Raw genomic sequence first — 18,667 nt, 5'->3', positions numbered from 1 at the left:
TTTACCAAGGGAATCATCATCTTTGCACTGACTCAACACTCGAGTAAAATATGTTTGTTGTTAAAGAATTTCTTTCTTATTTCTTTGTTTTCATCCATAATTTTTATCTTCAGCATATGATGACAAATTATATATATATTGATAGGTGTTTGGAGGTATAACCAACTGTTTTAAAAAATGTTTGTGCTGAGATAAATTACTAAGTTCAGTTAAAAAAACAAAGCAGATTTCTTGGGGAATGATGAAATTGTTTAAAGTATGTGTACACACACAAAATGTATACATCACAGTTGAACACTCAGATGAGACTTTATTTCAGGAAATACCTAAATGTTGTTGGATAAGATTTTTTTAAATGAGTCTTCTTGGTAAAGATTTTTATGCTAATATCCTCATTACCTTTTATAGAAAGGTCTCCCCACCACCCCCACAAACCCATTTGGCTTTTCCTGCATATCAGTGCTTTGCCCATTCCCCACTCATCACCGAGGGCTGTGTGTATGAGTGTGCACATGTGCATTGGTATGTATGTGCATGTATGTGCACATTTCGTTACATGTGAGAGAGAAGCATTTGGTCAAATTGTATCTAATCCCTTCATTCAAAGCCAAGTTTAATATTTTATATCTACTCTTCTCACAAGTCACTCATCATTTACTCAACAGGTATTCCTAGAGCAACTGTTGCATTCCAGGTGCTATAACAGGCTCTGCGCATCCCACAGTAAATAAAACATCCAGCCTGCCTGTCAAGTGGAACAGACCTGACAAGTAATCAGGTCACTTCAGAATAGTGTGATGAATTATTTGATTAACATAAGCATAGTTTTAGTAAATGTGTAGAGGAAGGTCAGCAAATCCTGACCCAGATTTGCTGGGTTGTCAGGAGGTAGAGAGTCAATTAAGAGAGACAACTTCCAAACAAAAATCAACCGATCACTTTGTTACTATAGCAACCATTATTTTTACTTTGTACAAGTGATTGTCTCTCATTTTCTAAGTCCATATAACTTACACAGTAAGATGCCTTAATTGTGTAGAGGGAGGTGGTAAAATCAGCCACAGCGTGAACATTGTGGGCGTTGATCTATTGTTTAAAATATATGTACACTGGGAACTGACAGAAGATTGAGACTTGAGAGAAAGCAAGGGCTCTGTTTGCTGTTTCCTTTTCTTCTTCTGACCATTTATAAGGAAGAATGATGGGTTTTTTTTCTCTCTCTTCCTATGTCTTTGCTCTTCATTAAATGATACCTTAGCCCCATGTTAAAGAATTCTTTCTTCATTAGAGTACTGCATGAAATTTCTAATTTGTTTGTCCAAGGCAATTTATTTTATGAGTACTTGACTACTGAATACTTTTGACCTAAGTAGAAAAATTAAGGAATGTTTATAATTATTTTGAGAAATGATTAATCATACTTTGCACCAAAATGTTGTTTTAATGTATCAGTAGAGTTTAAACACCCCTTTGAAATTGAAACGAAGATTTTTTCCGTGTGCTAAAATACTGCTCAGTGGCAGTTTCTTGAATGCAATTATGTGCAGGGCCCTTTTTCAATAAATAAGAAAGCCTTAGGCCTCTGTGCTCCTTGGAATTCTCGAACATGACTCTGCTAAGAATCTCTCACAATCTAGAGACCTATGAAATATTCCATGAAAAGTATACAGTTCTTTGGACTTGAGCAAAGATATTTAATTTTCTGTTACATTTTCCCACTAACGAAATATATACTAAACATATATACTTTTATTTTGCAAAAAGTTAGAAGCCATTTTTAATATGCACTGAAAGAGATGTTGCTATTTCATCTAAGTATCAACCTGAGAGAAGTTTAAAATAAAATACAGTGTATAATTATTTTAAAGGTGATAAGGTTCTTCGCAGAAATCTAATAATTTTATTTTTCAGAATTGTGTCTACTCTGATTTTGCTATTTTTATTGTATATATCATTCTCTGGTAATTGGAAATGTTAAAAGTATACCAGTATCCTGTAGTTTTCTGGCAGGATTAGCATTTGGCCTTTCAGACTGTTCTCCTTCCTGTTCATGTAGTGCGTAAGCTGAGCTGATCATCACCCAGGCAAGCCGTGGTCAATAAAAAGTTCCAAAATAAGTTTCATTCTCAAGCTATTTATACAAGATTTGCTAACAAGTAAGCACAATTCTTGGCTTCCAACTCGTGTCATGTCTACTGCAAAGATACTTTTGCCAAACGAACCTTACCATAACCTGATTTTTCTGTACTCAGAATTTTGTTTTTAACTTCAGGCTTCCCTAACAGAAATACACAAAGCATCACACACCCACTTCCCAGACTGCTCTGTGATGACTGGGAAGAAAATTTGTACAGTGACTTTTATGATGAAAACAGTGCTACTAGGCAGTTCCCTTGTATTATTTCTCTGATGATGTGATTTGTCAATTTAAAGGAACAACTGGGCAGTGTAAGGGAAGCAGAAGCAGAGCCTTCATTCTAGTTGATTATTATTTCAGTTGATTTTTGGAGACATAAATCTGTGTCCAAAACAAGGGACCACAAGTCTGCTGGACAGATGAAAAATTCTGGAGCCTCACAAGTAGTCTCAATTATTTTTGAATCTAAAAAAGATCTTTTAGGAGCGTCACCCAGGATTCTCAAAACTCTAAATCAGCAAATTGTTCTGTTGTTCTATAGCTTCTTAAAATGTTAAGCTGAGGCCTTCCATTGCAGGTGGATGGCATGGACCTCAGAGATGCAAGCCATGAACAAGCTGTGGAAGCCATTCGGAAGGCAGGCAGCCCCGTAGTCTTTGTGGTACAGAGCATTGTAAACAGACCAAGGGTAAGCGGAAACAGAGGGCACGGTAGGCGTGTCCAACAGTGTTCAACTGGTGTCTAACGTGTCCAGGGCCAAGTTGTTTCTGGGACCCGAGATCGAGCCTTGAAATCTCAGGAGACTTTTAAAAAGTTTGTTTTGCTTTTTTTTCCCCATTGAGTTATCCTGAAAATCCTTCTACCATGTATAACAGACACCTGAAGTCTGTTGAAAACACATAGAAGTAGGATTCACTGGTGGCTCATAGGCATCTAGATAGATAATCATTAGTTTCACTATAGTCATAAAATATGTAAGTTGTTAAGAAGGATATGGTGGAGTTATTCAGGTTGATAGTCTGTGAAATCTAGTCAGGTCTCTGAGAAACTAGAGAGAGTTCATTTTCTTTATAAATTTAGAATTTCTAGTATTCAATCTGTGATTTCCTGTGCATGGTCTTTAATGCATCTGTCCATCCTAGTGGACATTAGCTTTGCATATGATGGATTTTTTGTTTGTTTAAGCTGTACATTTATATACTCAGAATTTCATACCTGCTGTTTCCCAGCCACCGTCACTGAATAGCTCCCATCACTGTGTAGCCCCTGGTGGACAGAGACCTATTAATCCATTTTACTGTTGGTTATTACAAGTGAAATGGCTTTAAAAATATTTTAGAAGTCTAAGCACATCCAGTGCATGTTGTTGATGAAGATACCAAGAGAAGCTTTGTATATTTGATAGGTTGCCAAAGATGAACATTATGCCAGTAGTTTTAAACTATTTTTTCTATATCTTCTTTATGCCTCAGTTGAAAAAATTTTTTTTTTTTTTCCCTGTGCAGTAGCTCTTAAACATACTGGGCCTTAGAAAGTTCTTGAGATTTACTGAGAAGTTAGCATAGCATTTCAGCAGTTTCTTAGAAGTCCTGAGGCTCATACAGGGTCCACTTCTGGATATAAGAATCTCTGTCATACTGATTCTTTTTGAAATAACTGCTTTTTAGCTTTTAGGGTTTGTTGTCTTTAAAAGGAAAATATTAACACATGTAAGAAAAGTGAAAAAGATCATCTGAAATTTAAACTGTAATTTTATTCATACAATATATTTAATTTTAATTTTTAAAGTTAAAAATATAAGATAGCAATTTCAAGTTACGGAGGAAGCAGCGTAGTGAAAAGGTTTTTAGAGATCAGTAAAAGAAACTTTTCAATATTCGCTGCCCCAGGAAACAAACTGACCAGATTTATCTTGTTGGTTTTTCCTTTGGTCTTCATGACAGGTGAGGCTCTGGTCTGAGTTCACTCTAAGAAATGAATTAGTAGTTCCTAATGTAAGTAGTTATCTTCACATTTGCAGTTTTTAATCATTCAGTTATTTATTGTTAGGTGATAATTATCCATTCAGATAAGAAAATCTGCCAAATGGTGGGACCAGATCATCCTAAATTCTTTTCAAATGCTGTTCAGTTTGTTTAAATAACTACAGATCTTTCATTTGTTTCCATTTGCTATGTTAAACATAGACACAGCATGATGATGTTGGTAAATGGCTGTTTAAGTTAAAGCCGTTTTTTGTGTGGGGGGGTGGGTTTTATTTTTTTATTTTTACTTTCCAACTTTTGTATCATTTAGGACAGTACTACAAACTGCTGAGTCGGATTCTCAGATTACTTTTAAACTGCAAATATTTGTTTCAGTGCTAAGTTGCATTTTCTAGTGTCCTGGGAAGATATTTTCTCATGCACCTGGAAAATATTCCTGTTTTATTATCTGAGGTATAATGACACCTGATTTATAGTAATATTCCAGAATAAATCTTGCTTAGAATGACGTGTAGTCACATGATACGTGACAGGCTTTAGAACCTGATACCCTAAAACAAAACACCTTGGCATACTGAATATTTAAACAGAAGTTGTTTGAGAAAAGGCAGGTGCTAGAAGGAGTCTGACCTCTCCTTTCTCCCCTGAAGCAAGTCATGAGACTCTCCTGAGAGATCTTTAGGAGAGGCACATCCTTACCTCCAGATGAGGAGGACCCCTGAGAGGAATCTGAATGAACAGGCTTTGCTAAGTTCTCCACAGTTAACTCTGCGTAGCTCATGCTGTTTGTCCTGTCATATTTTCCCCAACTTTCTACTCTTCATCAAACCTCCCATAAAAGCACTCAGACTTAACCATTTCTTCTGGTCTTCATTTCTCATTGGAAGCTCTTGTCACACAGAACTTATCAGTATGCATGTTTTTTTTCTCATTAATTTGTTGTTTGTTACAGAGGTCCAACCAAGAGTCTTAAGATGGGTACAGGAAAGATCTCTTTCCTCCTCTACAGTAATATTTTGCTTTGGGTAATGAGAAAAAAAAATTGTATTTAAAATGAGATATTGGGCTTCCCAGGTGGTGCCGCCTGCACCCGCCTGCAAATGCAGAAGACATGATGCAGCTGCAGTCGCTGGGTCCAGAAGGTCCCCTGGAGGAGGGCATGGCAACCACTCCAGTATTCTTGCCTGGAGAATCCCATGGACAAAGGAGCCTGGCAGCTTTCAGTCCATAGGGTTGCAAAGAGTTGGATATGACTGCAGTGACTTAGGACTTCCCCAGTAGCGTAGTGGGTAAAGAATTTGCCTGCAATGCAGGTAGATGTGGGTTCGATCCCTGGGTTAGGAAGATCCTCTGGAGAAGGAAACAGCTATGCCCTCCAGTATCCGTGGCTGAAAAATCCCATGGAAAGAGAGCCTGGTGGGCTCCAGTTCATGGGGTCACAAAAGTTGGATACAACTTAGCATGCACACCCTAGCACAGTACAACAAAATGAGATATACTTAGTTTTCAGTAATTTACTTACCTGTGGAATTAATTGTGTCTCCAGGAATCTACAGGGAAAAATATTGTAAGTACTTCAGAGTTTTTTTGGGCTTCCGTGGTGGCTCAGTGGTACAGAATCTGCCTGCCAGTGCAGGAGACATGGGTTCCATCCCTGGGTTGGGAAGATTCCCTGGAGGAGGAGATAGCAACCCAGTCCAGCATTCTTGCCTGGAGAGTCCCATGGACAGAAGGGCCTAGCAGGCTACAGTCCATTGGGTCGGTTGCAGAGTCAGACACAACTTAGTGACCAAACAAGAGTCTCTTAATGGTAAATGTTTTATTTGTGGATATAATAAAGCATCAAGAATATCTTGTACATAGACTGAAAACTAGTCAGTGTTTTTAGCTCTTCAACTGTTCAAGAATTAGAACTTCCCAGAACTAACCCTGATAATTCCACCAGTATGACAGTTCACAGTTCAGTCTGACCACATTGTCATATTAAGGGGTGGGCCCCACTAATTTGGGCCAGATGATGATTTTGTCTTCCCTGTGCTTCTTAGTTAATAAAATTTCTATTTTTTATCAGCCCTTGGAGCTATAAACACAAGTTTCGTCATTGATTTCTTAATGAGAAATATACTCTTCCTGTAAATCCTTCCCTAATAATAGAATGTTCTGCTGTTTCATGTGCTGTGCTCACCCTGTACTTTTATACTCTCCTTTCAGGGCCAAATTCTAATCCTAAGTGAGCTGCAAGTTGAAAAAGCAAAAAGCAAAGCCAAACAAAAAAAAACGGAGCTCTTTTCAAATATTCCATTTCTTGTCGTCATTGTTCTGATTCATCTTGTTCTACAGAATTATAAAGGAAATGTAAAACCTTACAATTCCATGTATGAGGATTAGAAATAATCTACCTTCCATACATTGAGTTATTTTGCCTAGGATGTGTTTTTAATCTCTGCCTGGTCATTTCTTCCACCTTAATAAATGGTTTTTTTTTTTTGCGTTTGTGATCTTCCCTTTTGTAAAGCAGGAGTTGACATTTTAAATAGAAAAGCAGAGGGAAAGTTGAGATGAGCAGAAATGTCAGCGTGCCCATTTCTTTTGCCCATCTTCCTTCTGTAGGAGAAAGCTTTGTGGGAAGAGCAGATTGAAAGGGTGATGTGGCATAAGCTTTAGTATAGCAGTACTGAGTGAGGGTTGTCTTTGTAGAGGGCAGGGTGGTGTCACATGACAACCTCTTCCTACTCTCGATGCTCACCAGTAGGGCTTTTTTATAGAGAGAAGTAACACAAACAGTTAATTAGAGCCAAACAGAATTTTAAATGTCTGCAATTTCCTCTGAAAGATACAGTCAATAAAAGAAAAAGTAGTGTGAAAAAAAATTTATTGTGCTAAGGAAATTACTTTTTTTTTACTATGAAAATGCTACATTCTCCTTGGCAGTCATCCTGCCTGTAATATGTATATTCAACACCAGTAGTCCAAGCTCAGGATATATCAGGCGAGCCATAAAACCTATGTGAACACTCTTAAGGCAGGATTTCAGATATTACCCAGACCTCGTAAATTCCCCAATAAGATGGGAACTTTTATAGGAAATTAAAAATAGCTGTCTGTCTATATTTTGTGGTGTTCCTAGCACCACAAAAAGTGGGCAGAATAGGGAACACCACTATAGGAAGTGGTTCATTTCTTTAAAAATTACTGATTTCCTTGTTTAAATACTACTATTGATTGAAGCAACCTTAAAATTTAATCAAGGTATAAAGAGACTCCTAACTGGGAAACAAAATAACAGAACACTGAAGATTACCAGTGGACTAGAAGACACATGTTTAATTTGCATTCTGCAACTGATAGACTCTTATTTATTTTTTTTTTTTACCAAAACAGCATAATTTCCTTCTAAGTATAAATAAAAAACCATTTATGGTTTTTAATATTGAAGCATGTTTACTGATATGCATGGAACATATGTTAATATAGTGGGTGAAATATATATGCTTATCTGTTGGTGATAGTGACAACATTCAATGAAAATGAAAGAAATTTGGGGCCAGTTTGATAGACTTGCTTCTTGACGTGTTTTGTGGCCAGATTTAGATTTGAGTGTGGATTCACATTGCTCTAGGAAACACTTAGTTCTAGACTGTTTGATAAGATGTTGTTATTAATGATGATATCTGATAGGATCTGATGTCACATAGTTATTGAAATCAGTGATTACTCTGTCCTATAATGGAGTTGTTTTAAATACATTTCTCCTGCGCTCAGCGCCTCTTATGTTTCCTTTTAGAAATCCCCTTTGCCTTCCTTGCCGCACAACCTTTACCCTAAGTACAAGTTCAGCAGCACTAACCCATTTGCTGATTCTCTACAGTTCAACGCTGACAAGGTTGGATAATGACCATTGTCTTGCCATTGCCTTTTTCTGATGTTTTGTTCTTTGTTGCTACTGTGCCTTTGTCCCAGTTCAATGTTGACTGAATTTGGGCAAGGAAAGAAAACAACTGTGTGTTTGGAGTGGGCATGCAAATCCTTTCTTAAGCACATTTTCTTGTCAGAACCTATTCATTTTTATAGCTGAAATTAGATGGCCCTTCTGAAGAGTAAGGGAAAATCGTGAGTCCACTGCCCTTCTTATATTTTGGTATGAATTGAATTTTCAGATATGTAAATTTTTGTTAGTTGCAAAACATATAAGCTACTTTCATACATAATTTCTCTAAAAACCTTGTATTAAGTCCTTCTCAGACTTATACAAGGTGGTCCTCAAAGCTCTTCTTTAGTTAATCTGCCCACACATAATTGTGTGTGTGCGAGAATCTGTTGAATATTCATAAAGGATGTCCATGTAAATGCCTGATCAGGAAGCAGGGAACTGTTTCAACAATTGTAAATCTATACTTGGATTTGTCATATTCTGATGAAATTATAAATCCAAAAATGAAACAAAAACTTATGAGAATTTGTATACTGTAATTTGATTGTGAAAGGAGAAAAGCTTTTAACAGTTTTTTTCAGGGAGCATTTTATGAATATTCATTGGATTTTCATGTTATTGTAATACAGATAATCAAAGATGCTATATCTGAAGGAATTATGTTTTCTGTTACTGTAGGCATTACAGAATTCAAGTAGAGTTCTCTTCCGTTGTTCCCCAACTAATCCTTTTGCTCCCACACCATTTAAGGTTTGTCTTAGTGTGAAATTCTCATGAGTCAGTGAGTGTGTTACAGTGTGCTATGCGTGTACATTATACTTGTGTGCATACATGGCATGGCGTGATTTCAAGTACACTGCATTTTTACCAGTGAAGGCTGAATGGTCTTCGTCAAAGAATTGTGTTTTTGTGGATAAATTTTTAGAAGTCAGCAGCAAGCTAAATTCCACAATCTCTATAAGAATGAGAGTAGCAGGCATAACAAAATAGAACACTTATTTCCTTTTTAGTAAATGCAGGCTTATATTGGCTTTATGATTAACCAGCTATGTTAGGGCAACATTTGAATTTATTCACGGTATGAAAATGTTCTGCCTAAGTAAGGTCCTGAATAGTTTTTAGAGAAGTGAATTTTGTTTGTTCATTTGTTTTTAAGGAAATAACAGCTCAGGAAAGTTACGCAGAGAGTAAGATCTATAAAATTTGCATCTGTAAATTTTTTAAAATTATGACAATTTTAAGTTAGACTTGATTCTACTTTTTCAAAATGAAATGGGCTTAATTCATGCTTCTCAAATTTTCCATTGTTAGTAAATTTTTAAAAGAATTTTAATGAGAAAAATTCTAAATTACATGTTTCTCCCGACTTTAGTATCATTACTGACCCTTCTGGATCAAATGAAGTTTTTTATTTGTTTGTTCTTATGTATTTGTACATTGCTCTTTTGAAAGTTCTATGGCACAGCACTTGGGAAGATAACAGGATTCTGTTGGCACTGGTAGATTTTGTCTGTTTGGCCAATGGTATGTAAACTAAGCATTTTAAATACAACAGATTCTGTGACTTGAAAATTTGTTGCCCATGCATTAGTGGCTGTCAATCAGCTCACCTGTGCTTGGCCAGAAAAATAGTAATTCATTGTTACCAGGACCATTTTGTGGGTAGCTTAGAGTCTTGAAGTAGTGTCTGAATCATTAAAGAAAGATCATATTCAGCACCCTGTGGTTTTATTTTTAGGTATATTTTGACTCTTAACACCACTGAATAATTTCTAAGTATTTGTACATTCCTTTTATTTACTATATTCTGTAAGAAGTACTTTTAATCACATTTTTTTTCCAGATATACATGTGTAAAATAAAATGAGGCAAATCAGAGGGATTTTTGTATAGGAAAAAAAAAACAGAGAGAGGAGGAGAAATGTCGGCTCAAGGCATCAGGGACAGCCTGACACTGGGGTTGGAATTTTAACTGGGTGTCTGTGACCCTTGTTTTAGGTCCTCTGTGTCTTACTGTAGAAACTGGAGGAGAAGACATGATACAGTGGGAAGTGCATTGGGTAGGTTAGAAATTAAACAAAGAGAAGTTTAGTTTCACTAGGTTATTCTGAACAAAATTTTTCGCTTCTCATGGCCTTGGCCTTTAACCTGTAAAGTGACTTAAAGACGTTTCTAACTCTAATCTGCTTGAGAATCTTTAATACAAAACCTTGACCCACTATGTTTCAATTAAGAAAAGGAAAGAACCCGATGATACCAAATCCTTTTTTTTTTTTTTTAAATTAAGACTTGTAGACTTAAGTGACAGCACACATACCAACCAAGCTTTGGGTTTTTATGAAGTATTCAACCCTGTTTTTCCATTTATGTTTAGGGCTACCTTGGCAAGTGGATGGTGGTTTTGTCCCTTAAAACTAGCCCCTCAGATCTGAATTTGTGTGCTCTTTGCTAAGAAACAGTCACCCTGGTAGAGGCTCCTGCATGTGCAGTGCTTATTTCATGAATTTGTTGAGTCGTGTGGAGAGAGGATTCAGGTAGCAATAGAAATATTTATATATAATCTCACTAACAAGCTTTGAATTGCTTTGTTCAATTACATGATTAACTTTGATAGTTTGTTTCCAGTTTCTTGGAAGACTTTTATAGACTTCCACAGTCTTGTCCAGATGAGTTTTGAATGAGAATTTTTTTCCCAAAACACGAAATTTGTACAACTTTCCATCTTCAGTTATTTAAGCCTGCAAATTGAGTAATTCTTCACCTAAAATACCATGTAATCACTTAATGGATTATGCTCTGAACATACTGATTTGTTTAGTGTATTTAAACTTTACCTGAATCCTGTCTGCCATTTTTATATATGTGTATCTTCCCATTATTTAATATGTTAGATATTTTAAAGCTAATAGTTTGGTTTTTGATGTTGCAGTCTGACTTCTTTTCCTTGAGTTTTCCTTCCTTAGACTGCACATACCCACTGCATTCTTCTTGTTCCCACAGGTGCCCAGTCAGTCAGAATCAGAGTCAGAAAAGCCTCCTCTATGCCACTCACCTCCACCCCTGCCTCCAGTGTTGGCAGAAATGAGTGGGGATCACGCTCTGTCATCTGCAAATGAAACCTCAGAAGATGTGGATGAAGAGGATGAATTTGGTTACAGCTGGAGTAAGTTGTCTGTTTCAAATGCATTGACTTGTAAGAGGTATCAAACTGTTCATAGCTCTGGGTCTCTCAAGGCTTATGCCTCAGATGGGTAAGTACATTTCATCTTCAGTTACACGTAATGCAGTTTTGTGTAGAAAAAAACTAATTTTGTTGTACTTGAATATAACACACATTCGTGAGGCATGAAATCACCTTTTTTCTGTTTTTTAAATCTGCAATGCTGTTCAGGCCCACTTTGCATTTTTCTGCAAGTTGAGGTGGTCAGGGCACTCTGTCCGAAGCTGTACTGGATCAGCCCTCTCATGGTTTCCAACAGAGCATCACCCCTTTTAGGCCTCAGATTCTTCATTATAAAATCTATTTGTTGTTGCTGTTTGAACAGCCTGGAATTTAGGTATTTCTGTACTGACACGGTAACATAGTGTAAGTGTTGAGATTAAAAATTGGGGGCATTGGGAAGTTGTTTAACGACCTCTAAGTTGTAGTGGGGTGGTTATCCCCCCTTTTAAATGTGCTTTCTGCCTCAGGTTGCTAAAGGTTAATTAGATAATGTCTGAGCACAATGCCTGATGCACAGGAATCGTTTGAAGGCAGTTGTTGTTAGGATCATGGGAGTGTCTCTGTTTCCTAACGAAATAAGCCATTTTACAGAGGTTAGCCCAAAGTTATGTGTCAGTGCTTTAAAAAGTTTCATTTAAAAAAATGTAATTGTTTTCCTTAAGAATACTGTGGTGTGTGCTTTGGCGAAGTACAGAGTATAAAATTTGTACTGCTAGATTCTAGAAGGAGTCAGGAAATAGCAGTGTATGAAATTGATGCAATTAAGAATTAATACAGAATGCATTACATTAACCCCTTAGTAAGATTTCCTAAGGGATGATTTGTAAAGTTTGTAGTTTTCTTAGTTTTATTTCTAATGAAATTAGAATATTTTGCTAATCCATCAAACTGGCCAGAAAATACTCTGAGGAAAACATGAAATGGAATGTTTCAGTTACCTATTATCATATTCCAAGCCACTCCAAGACTTAATGACTCAAGAAAACAGGTTATTAGCTCCCTCACGTGTCTGGTGGTTAGTGTTAGCCACTAGCTGGTTGGTCATCTGGGCCTGGGACACCTACCAGATTACAGAATTAACTCTACCTTTTGAACATGGAGATGAGAGATAATGAAAGGTCTCATTTAATGAGAACAAGTATGTCCATGTGCCCTGGTTGGATGGCTCTGTGTGATAAGAAAACCCATTCCATCTAATCTGGATCTGTGTATCCAGTACCACCCAGCATGATGCAATGTGCAGTGTCCGTGTTGCTCTGGGAGAAAAGTCTCCCCTGACCATGGAAGACAAATCCTCTGGATGTTCTATTCTCTGTAAATGGTAAAGTAGCTTTCTGTTTTAATCACAGTCTTTGGAGAGCTTATTCACATGATCACGTGGAACGCTTCTTTGGGTCTGCTCACCTCAGGTGAACTGATAAGTCAGCCGCTGTACTCTCTGCATCCTAGAGGCAGAGAAGCTACTCAGAATTTGGGTGCTCTAGGAAACCAGTCTTGACGCCCAGGAGGCCAGTCTGTTTAGCTTTCCTTAACTGCTAAGAATTTTGGTACAGTCATGACCTTATAATGCCATTCTCAATAACCTTCCAGAGTAAAGCATTTGGCTGTGAATTATCTCTTACTCCTTGTGGTTCTTTTGTTCTTGTGGTGTGCAGAAAATATCAGAGAACGTTACGGGAGCCTCACAGGCGAGCTCCACATGATCGAACTAGAGAAAGGTCGTAGTGGTTTGGGTCTGAGTCTTGCTGGGAACAAAGACCGATCGAGAATGAGTGTTTTTATAGTGGGGATTGATCCAAATGGAGCAGCTGGGAAAGATGGTCAACTGCAGGTTGCAGATGAGCTTCTAGAGGTAAGTTCTAATGACAAACACTGCATTTACTCCTGCTGAATTGGTGTGACAGAGCCATCAGTTTCCAGAAAACCCACCTGGGTCTCATATGGTGACTGAGAAAACTATCACTCACCTAATAACAAAGATGCATTGCAGCAAATTTGGCTCGAGACCAAATCTCTACTAAGTACCACCCATGTTCCCATTAACTTCCATTAAAGGTTGTGACCGTGTAGCACCAGAAAAAATTTTTGCCTCAAGACAGTAATAAAGATCACACTTCAAAAACATTTTTTTGTTTGTGCTGCATTTTTATTGGGATCTTTTGAAAAACCAAATGACCAATCATGCCCCTGTAATGAGACTGATCACTGGACCTTCTAGAAGTTGAATCCCTCATGGCAGACTTGATGGGGGTAGATTGTTGTGGGGTTGAATTTAAGGCTAAAAAACAAAAACAGTAATTCAGCCCACCAAGCAAAATACACTTGCAGACTATACTTTTATAGTGTTTAGAATTGTGTTTGCTTGATTTTTTGTCCTGGCCTCCTATAGGCCGGGATCCACGTGTCTTTATACTGCTTTAGCACGTTTTCCCATGCCGCCTGTGTTTCCCTCTTTGCTGGGAAGGCTTACTCAGCAGGGGCTAACTGACAGGGTAACTGACAGTTTCCACCAGATAGTATGCTGCTTAAGCACCTTCCACTGCCTGAAACCTGAATATACCAGCACTGCTTCTCCCAGTGGCCTACCCCCAGGCCTTGAGTTCTGATGTTAACTATGAACTATGATAGTCAGGCCTTCCCAGGATGATCTGTGCTGATCACAGGTGCCTCTGCAGAGTCCTTGCTTGTACAGAGTACTCTAGAAGCTTCTTGCCTGCCTGGATACTCTCCTGTAGTCAGTCCAAGTGATGCCTTGTTAGTCCATGGAGATCAGACTACATTCATGGCATTTTAATGTTGGCTTTCAACAGGAGCTTTTTCTTAACTCAGCATCGAAGTCAGGTTCATGTTCTGGGAAAGAATACATATGTACTATTTTAAAGGAAGAAAAAAAAATTGCTTTTCATTAGATTGTTGTTGTTTAGTTGCCAAGTCCTATCTCACTCTTGTGAGCCCATGGACTGTAACCTACCAGGCTCCTCTGTCCATGAGATTCTTCAGGCAAGAATACTGGAGCGGGTTGCCATTTCCTTCTCCGGTGAATCTTCCCAACCCAGAAGATCAAACATATATATTCTGCATTGGCAGGCATATTCTTTACCACTGCACCACCAGGGAAGTCCTTTTCATTAGAAAGGATATAAAAATTTGTGAAATTAAAATTCTGGGCTCAATTAATGGTATTTATTTCTCATAGATCAATGGTCAAATTTTATATGGAAGAAGTCATCAGAATGCTTCATCAATCATCAAATGTGCCCCTTCTAAAGTAAAAATAATTTTTATCAGGTGAGCATTTTCTTTTCCTAGTTTATAAATATTTTTCCTTAGCCATTCAATTCTGATTCTTTTGAATAAAGATGAAACATATACAAATGTGTAAGTGTTGTAGTTCCAAGTCTTTGTGGCTACAAAATTTTGTCTAATAATCTGAGCTAAAGAATGAAAATAGTATGAATGATCATGATGTTACAGGTTAGTGCTTTTTTCCTTTAGAAATAAAGATGCAGTGAGTCAGATGGCTGTATGTCCTGGGCATACAGTGGAACCTTCACCTGCTACCTCAGAGAATCTTCAAAATAAGGAGGTTTGTAGCTTATATTTGTTTCTCTGGGAAGCTTTAGTTTATGCATCAGTTATTAATTTAGCTAAAAATTACAGAGCCCTTTCAAGGATATAAGAGAGAAGTAAATTTCTTGATCCCCAATATTTTTATAGCCTAGTTTATGGAATACTCATGTAAATAAGCACTGCTTACATGAAGCCTAGTAGTAGAGCCTGTCAAAGGAATAGTGAAGGTAGAAAAGGAGTTGACAGTTTTACCTCTGGGGAGAGAATGGGAACATAGGGGAGGTTGCACATGAGGCGTACATTGAAAGTAGATGTCTTGGGGGCCGTAAACTTTGCAAGCAGAGGACATGGATTGAGGAATGGGCTGGAGGCTCTGGCAAATGCAGAGAATTGATAACTGCAGAGCCCTGCTGAGCAGGGGGAGGCAGGGAACAGGTGGGGTTAGAGCCTGAGGATCGCCATGCAGACCTTGTCTTTTAGGCTATATCTTTGCAGACTCAAAGAATGAAGATTATTTTTAAGAACTCTGGAAATGGTACAGAGAAAAATCACAGGTTACAGGACAGAGAAGGGAGTAAGAGAATTAGAGTAGTTCACAGGATAGATATGGAGGACCTGAACTGATGCCCAAAAATAAGAGAGAGAGAGAGAAGAAATGGTTGTGTCAGGTCTTTAGAACCCAAACAGATATTACTTCATCTATAACTAAATATATTTGGTGAGGAAAAATGACTGGTTGATAATGTATTCATCCAACAGATACATTCACTTACACTAGGTACCATTTGGGGGCTAAGCATAGGCCGCAGAATGAAGCAGACGAGATGTACCAGGCTTCCAGATGTCTGATGTGGTGACTTAATAGATGGTTAACTTTTATCAGAATAGAAGAGGTAAAAAAGAGGAGCAGGTATTTATTTGAAAATAGAGAACTTCCTGTCTGAGACAGCTCAAGAATGAAGTGTCTGTTGGAAAGCCTGGTAGAAGCGCTCAAGGGGACATTTGGTCTGGAGTTTAGAGATGAATCCCCATCGATGCCAACTTGGGAGCCACGGGAGCTCAGGCTCTGTCTGTTTAGGACATTTAGAGAAGATGAGCGCCGAGGTCAGAAGTGTGGTATCAGTTGTAAGGAAAATTGACAGGTCCATAATGAAGAACTAGGCGGGTGGGTCACATAGCAGCTGAGGAGGGCCCCATTGAGAAAGGGTGTATAGCACAGCCTTGAATATTGTGGGGAACTCAAGTGAGAAGGTGAATAAAGAGGGTTCATTGTATTTGCCAACTAGAAGATTATTAGTGATTTTGAGAAAGCAAATGGTGGATAAGAAATTAGGAAAGAGAAAGCAGTGGCCAGAGGGTGACACAAATTTAAGAGAGTTTTGGTGAAAGTTTTGTGTTTACTTTGTTTAGAATGAGTAAAAGGAGATAAGAGAATGAGAACTTAAAATTAGAGGAAGTATGATACTATCAGTGGAAAAGGTGTAGAATTGGAAACACTCTTCCCTAAATTAATATCTAAACATTAGGCTTTTCTGTACACAAGATGCACAAATCATTGTCTCATGCTGGTGAACTGACTCACTGATCATAATGGTGAGCTGAATGAGTCAAGTGGTTTTTCAAGACTGTCAAGGAGAAAATTTTATTTTCATATGAGTTGTGCCAAAAATGTCCATCAAGAAAATGGATTTTAATAACTTTCAGGTAAAACACTAACAGCTCCTACATTCCCTTGATGTCCAGCACAGTAACACAGTGAACGGTGCCTCTGCCGGGGGTCTGTATGTCAGCACTTGCACTGTTCGGAGCTGGGTCACTACTAGGCATCGTTGTAGAGTAAATCCATGCAGTCTTGTGAAGCATTTTATGTTTCTGTGCTCCAGAGTAATTGCTGTCTAATCACACCTCGTTCACATTTTTAAGATATAATGTTCATAAACGTCATGAAGTATTAAAATTATAACGATGGAATACAGCACATGAAATAATGTCAGTTAATTGGCCCCTCTGAGGCTTCTCTGGTGGCTCAGCAGAAAATACTCTACCTGCCAGTGCAGGGGACATGGGTTCAGCCCCTGCATCAGGAAGAGCCCCCAGGTTAGGAAATGGCAGCCCACACCAGTATTCTTACCTAGAAAACCCCATGGACATAGGAGCCTAGTGGGCTGCAGTCCACGGGGTTGCAAAAAGTCAGGCACAACTTAGTGACTATAGACGACAACAATAAACAACTATTTAGTCAAGCAAAACTACATAACATTTGCCTGTTTTGTCACTTCTTTCCCTCTGTCAGGCTGAACCCAGTGTTCCTACTTCTGATGCAGTTGTTGACCTCAGTTCATTGACGAATGTGCAGCATTTAGAACTTCCTAAGGTAAATCTGCTCTGAGTTGGACTGAAATGATGTAACGACCTTGGCACTGGTGTTATGTTTCACTGGTTCCCAAAACTAGTCTCTGCAGACCAGCAGCATCAGGGTCACCGGAGAGCTTGTTAGAACTTCAGGTGCTTGGGCCCACCCTGATCTCCCAAAGGAGCATCTCTGGGGTGTGCCGGCAGCTCATGTTTTAATAAGCCTCTTCCATGATGCCAGTGGGCACTAATGTTTGATAACCATTGTGCTAATTGATACTTGAGCAGGGGCCCAGCTTCTCCTGCCTTTATGATTATCCCAAGGTATGACATTTAGCGATCTCATGTTTGATTTATTTACAAGGACTTGCTATGGACGAAATAAAAAAATTAAAGAAACGTGTTATAGGCTTTGTCCTTTGTCAGACTGAAAGCCCAGATGCCTAGAAGTCTCACTGATAGGCATCGTTGAGGTATTTGCTTTTGCAGAGATCTGAACCTTGGATTCAAGTGACCACTTGAAAGAGGTGGTTTGTTGAACGGAATCCTGTAAATGCTTTTAGGTGCTACAGGCTCATGCTGGAATGCAGGCAGACAGTGGATGAACAGACTAGACAGAAAGAGCAGTGACGTACTCAGGGAAGAGGAGAGGAAAGGAGGAGGTGGAATGGAGGGACAGAGGGATTTTACATGTAATGCTATAGCAGGAAGGAGTGCTTTCCTCCGAGACTCCCCAGCTCCAAGGCGGGGCACCAGAGGCCATCTGACTGGGTTGAATCCTATTTCATCAGCTACAGATTTAACACATTTTGTGATCTTGCTTTGCCTCCATTTTTCTTACCTATAAATTGGAGATGATAGTCTTACCTTTGATAATGTAATTTTAAAGGTTAAATGAGTTGTTTATAAACTGGTGGGCATAATGCCTGATATGTGGTCAGAGTTTGTTAAGCACTTAGTGGGAAAAAATACTGATTCTTCTTGGTCTATTTATTATTTTTTAAATAAATAACCCTGTACAAAATGGATTGCTCTGATCTTATCATATACATTTAAGAAAAGTTGTGATGGGCGGTTTGTGCTGTAAGGGGAAAAGAACTAAGTAATTAAAGCTTTTTTCTGTCAAAAAGTCCATACATGTCCATTCCAGCATCCTTCATTCTGTTGCCATGTCGGAGAGAGTCCTTTGAGACAGCAAGGGAGAGGGGACAGGATATTTTAATGCAAACCTCTGAATTTGTGTAGGTAAACAACCAGCAAATGCCCTCTGTACTTAGTAAAGTACTTTTCTGACCACAATTAAGTAAATAGACTATAATAGAATCAGATACCAGAATTGAGTACCTATAGTCATGGTGGATTACAGAGTATTACTTATATTAATACAAGTGAAATATTTCTTTGTGGTACTAGGAAAGAATATTGTGTGCAATATCTGAAATAGAGGCTGGCTCAGTTATTTACTTGGC

At 38.3% G+C, this 18,667-nt stretch overlaps 1 protein-coding gene across 9 annotated transcripts in view; it reads left to right on the top strand.

Annotated features, from left to right (window-relative positions):
* MPDZ (multiple PDZ domain crumbs cell polarity complex component) overlaps positions 1-18,667 on the top strand; it is a 160,749-nt gene that overhangs the window by 118,160 nt on the left and 23,922 nt on the right. For 5 of the 9 annotated variants that reach the window (XM_070480511.1, XM_070480517.1, XM_070480514.1 and 2 more), the window contains 8 exons: positions 2,715-2,825; positions 7,907-8,005; positions 8,732-8,803; positions 11,054-11,216; positions 12,932-13,128; positions 14,473-14,564; positions 14,772-14,862; positions 17,140-17,220. In XM_070480511.1, coding sequence (XP_070336612.1) covers positions 2,715-2,825; positions 7,907-8,005; positions 8,732-8,803; positions 11,054-11,216; positions 12,932-13,128; positions 14,473-14,564; positions 14,772-14,862; positions 17,140-17,220 — 906 coding nt within the window. The remainder of the gene's footprint in view (positions 1-2,714; positions 2,826-7,906; positions 8,006-8,731; positions 8,804-11,053; positions 11,217-12,931; positions 13,129-14,472; positions 14,565-14,771; positions 14,863-17,139; positions 17,221-18,667) is intronic. The other 4 variants (XM_070480513.1, XM_070480512.1, XM_070480515.1 and 1 more) reach the window with 4 other exon arrangements.

The sequence above is a fragment of the Odocoileus virginianus genome, chromosome 18 (genome assembly GCF_023699985.2).
Source record: "Odocoileus virginianus isolate 20LAN1187 ecotype Illinois chromosome 18, Ovbor_1.2, whole genome shotgun sequence".
NCBI lineage: Eukaryota > Metazoa > Chordata > Mammalia > Artiodactyla > Cervidae > Odocoileus > Odocoileus virginianus.
Note: the sequence above shows the minus strand (reverse complement) of the source record. Positions and strands in the feature narration are given on the sequence as shown.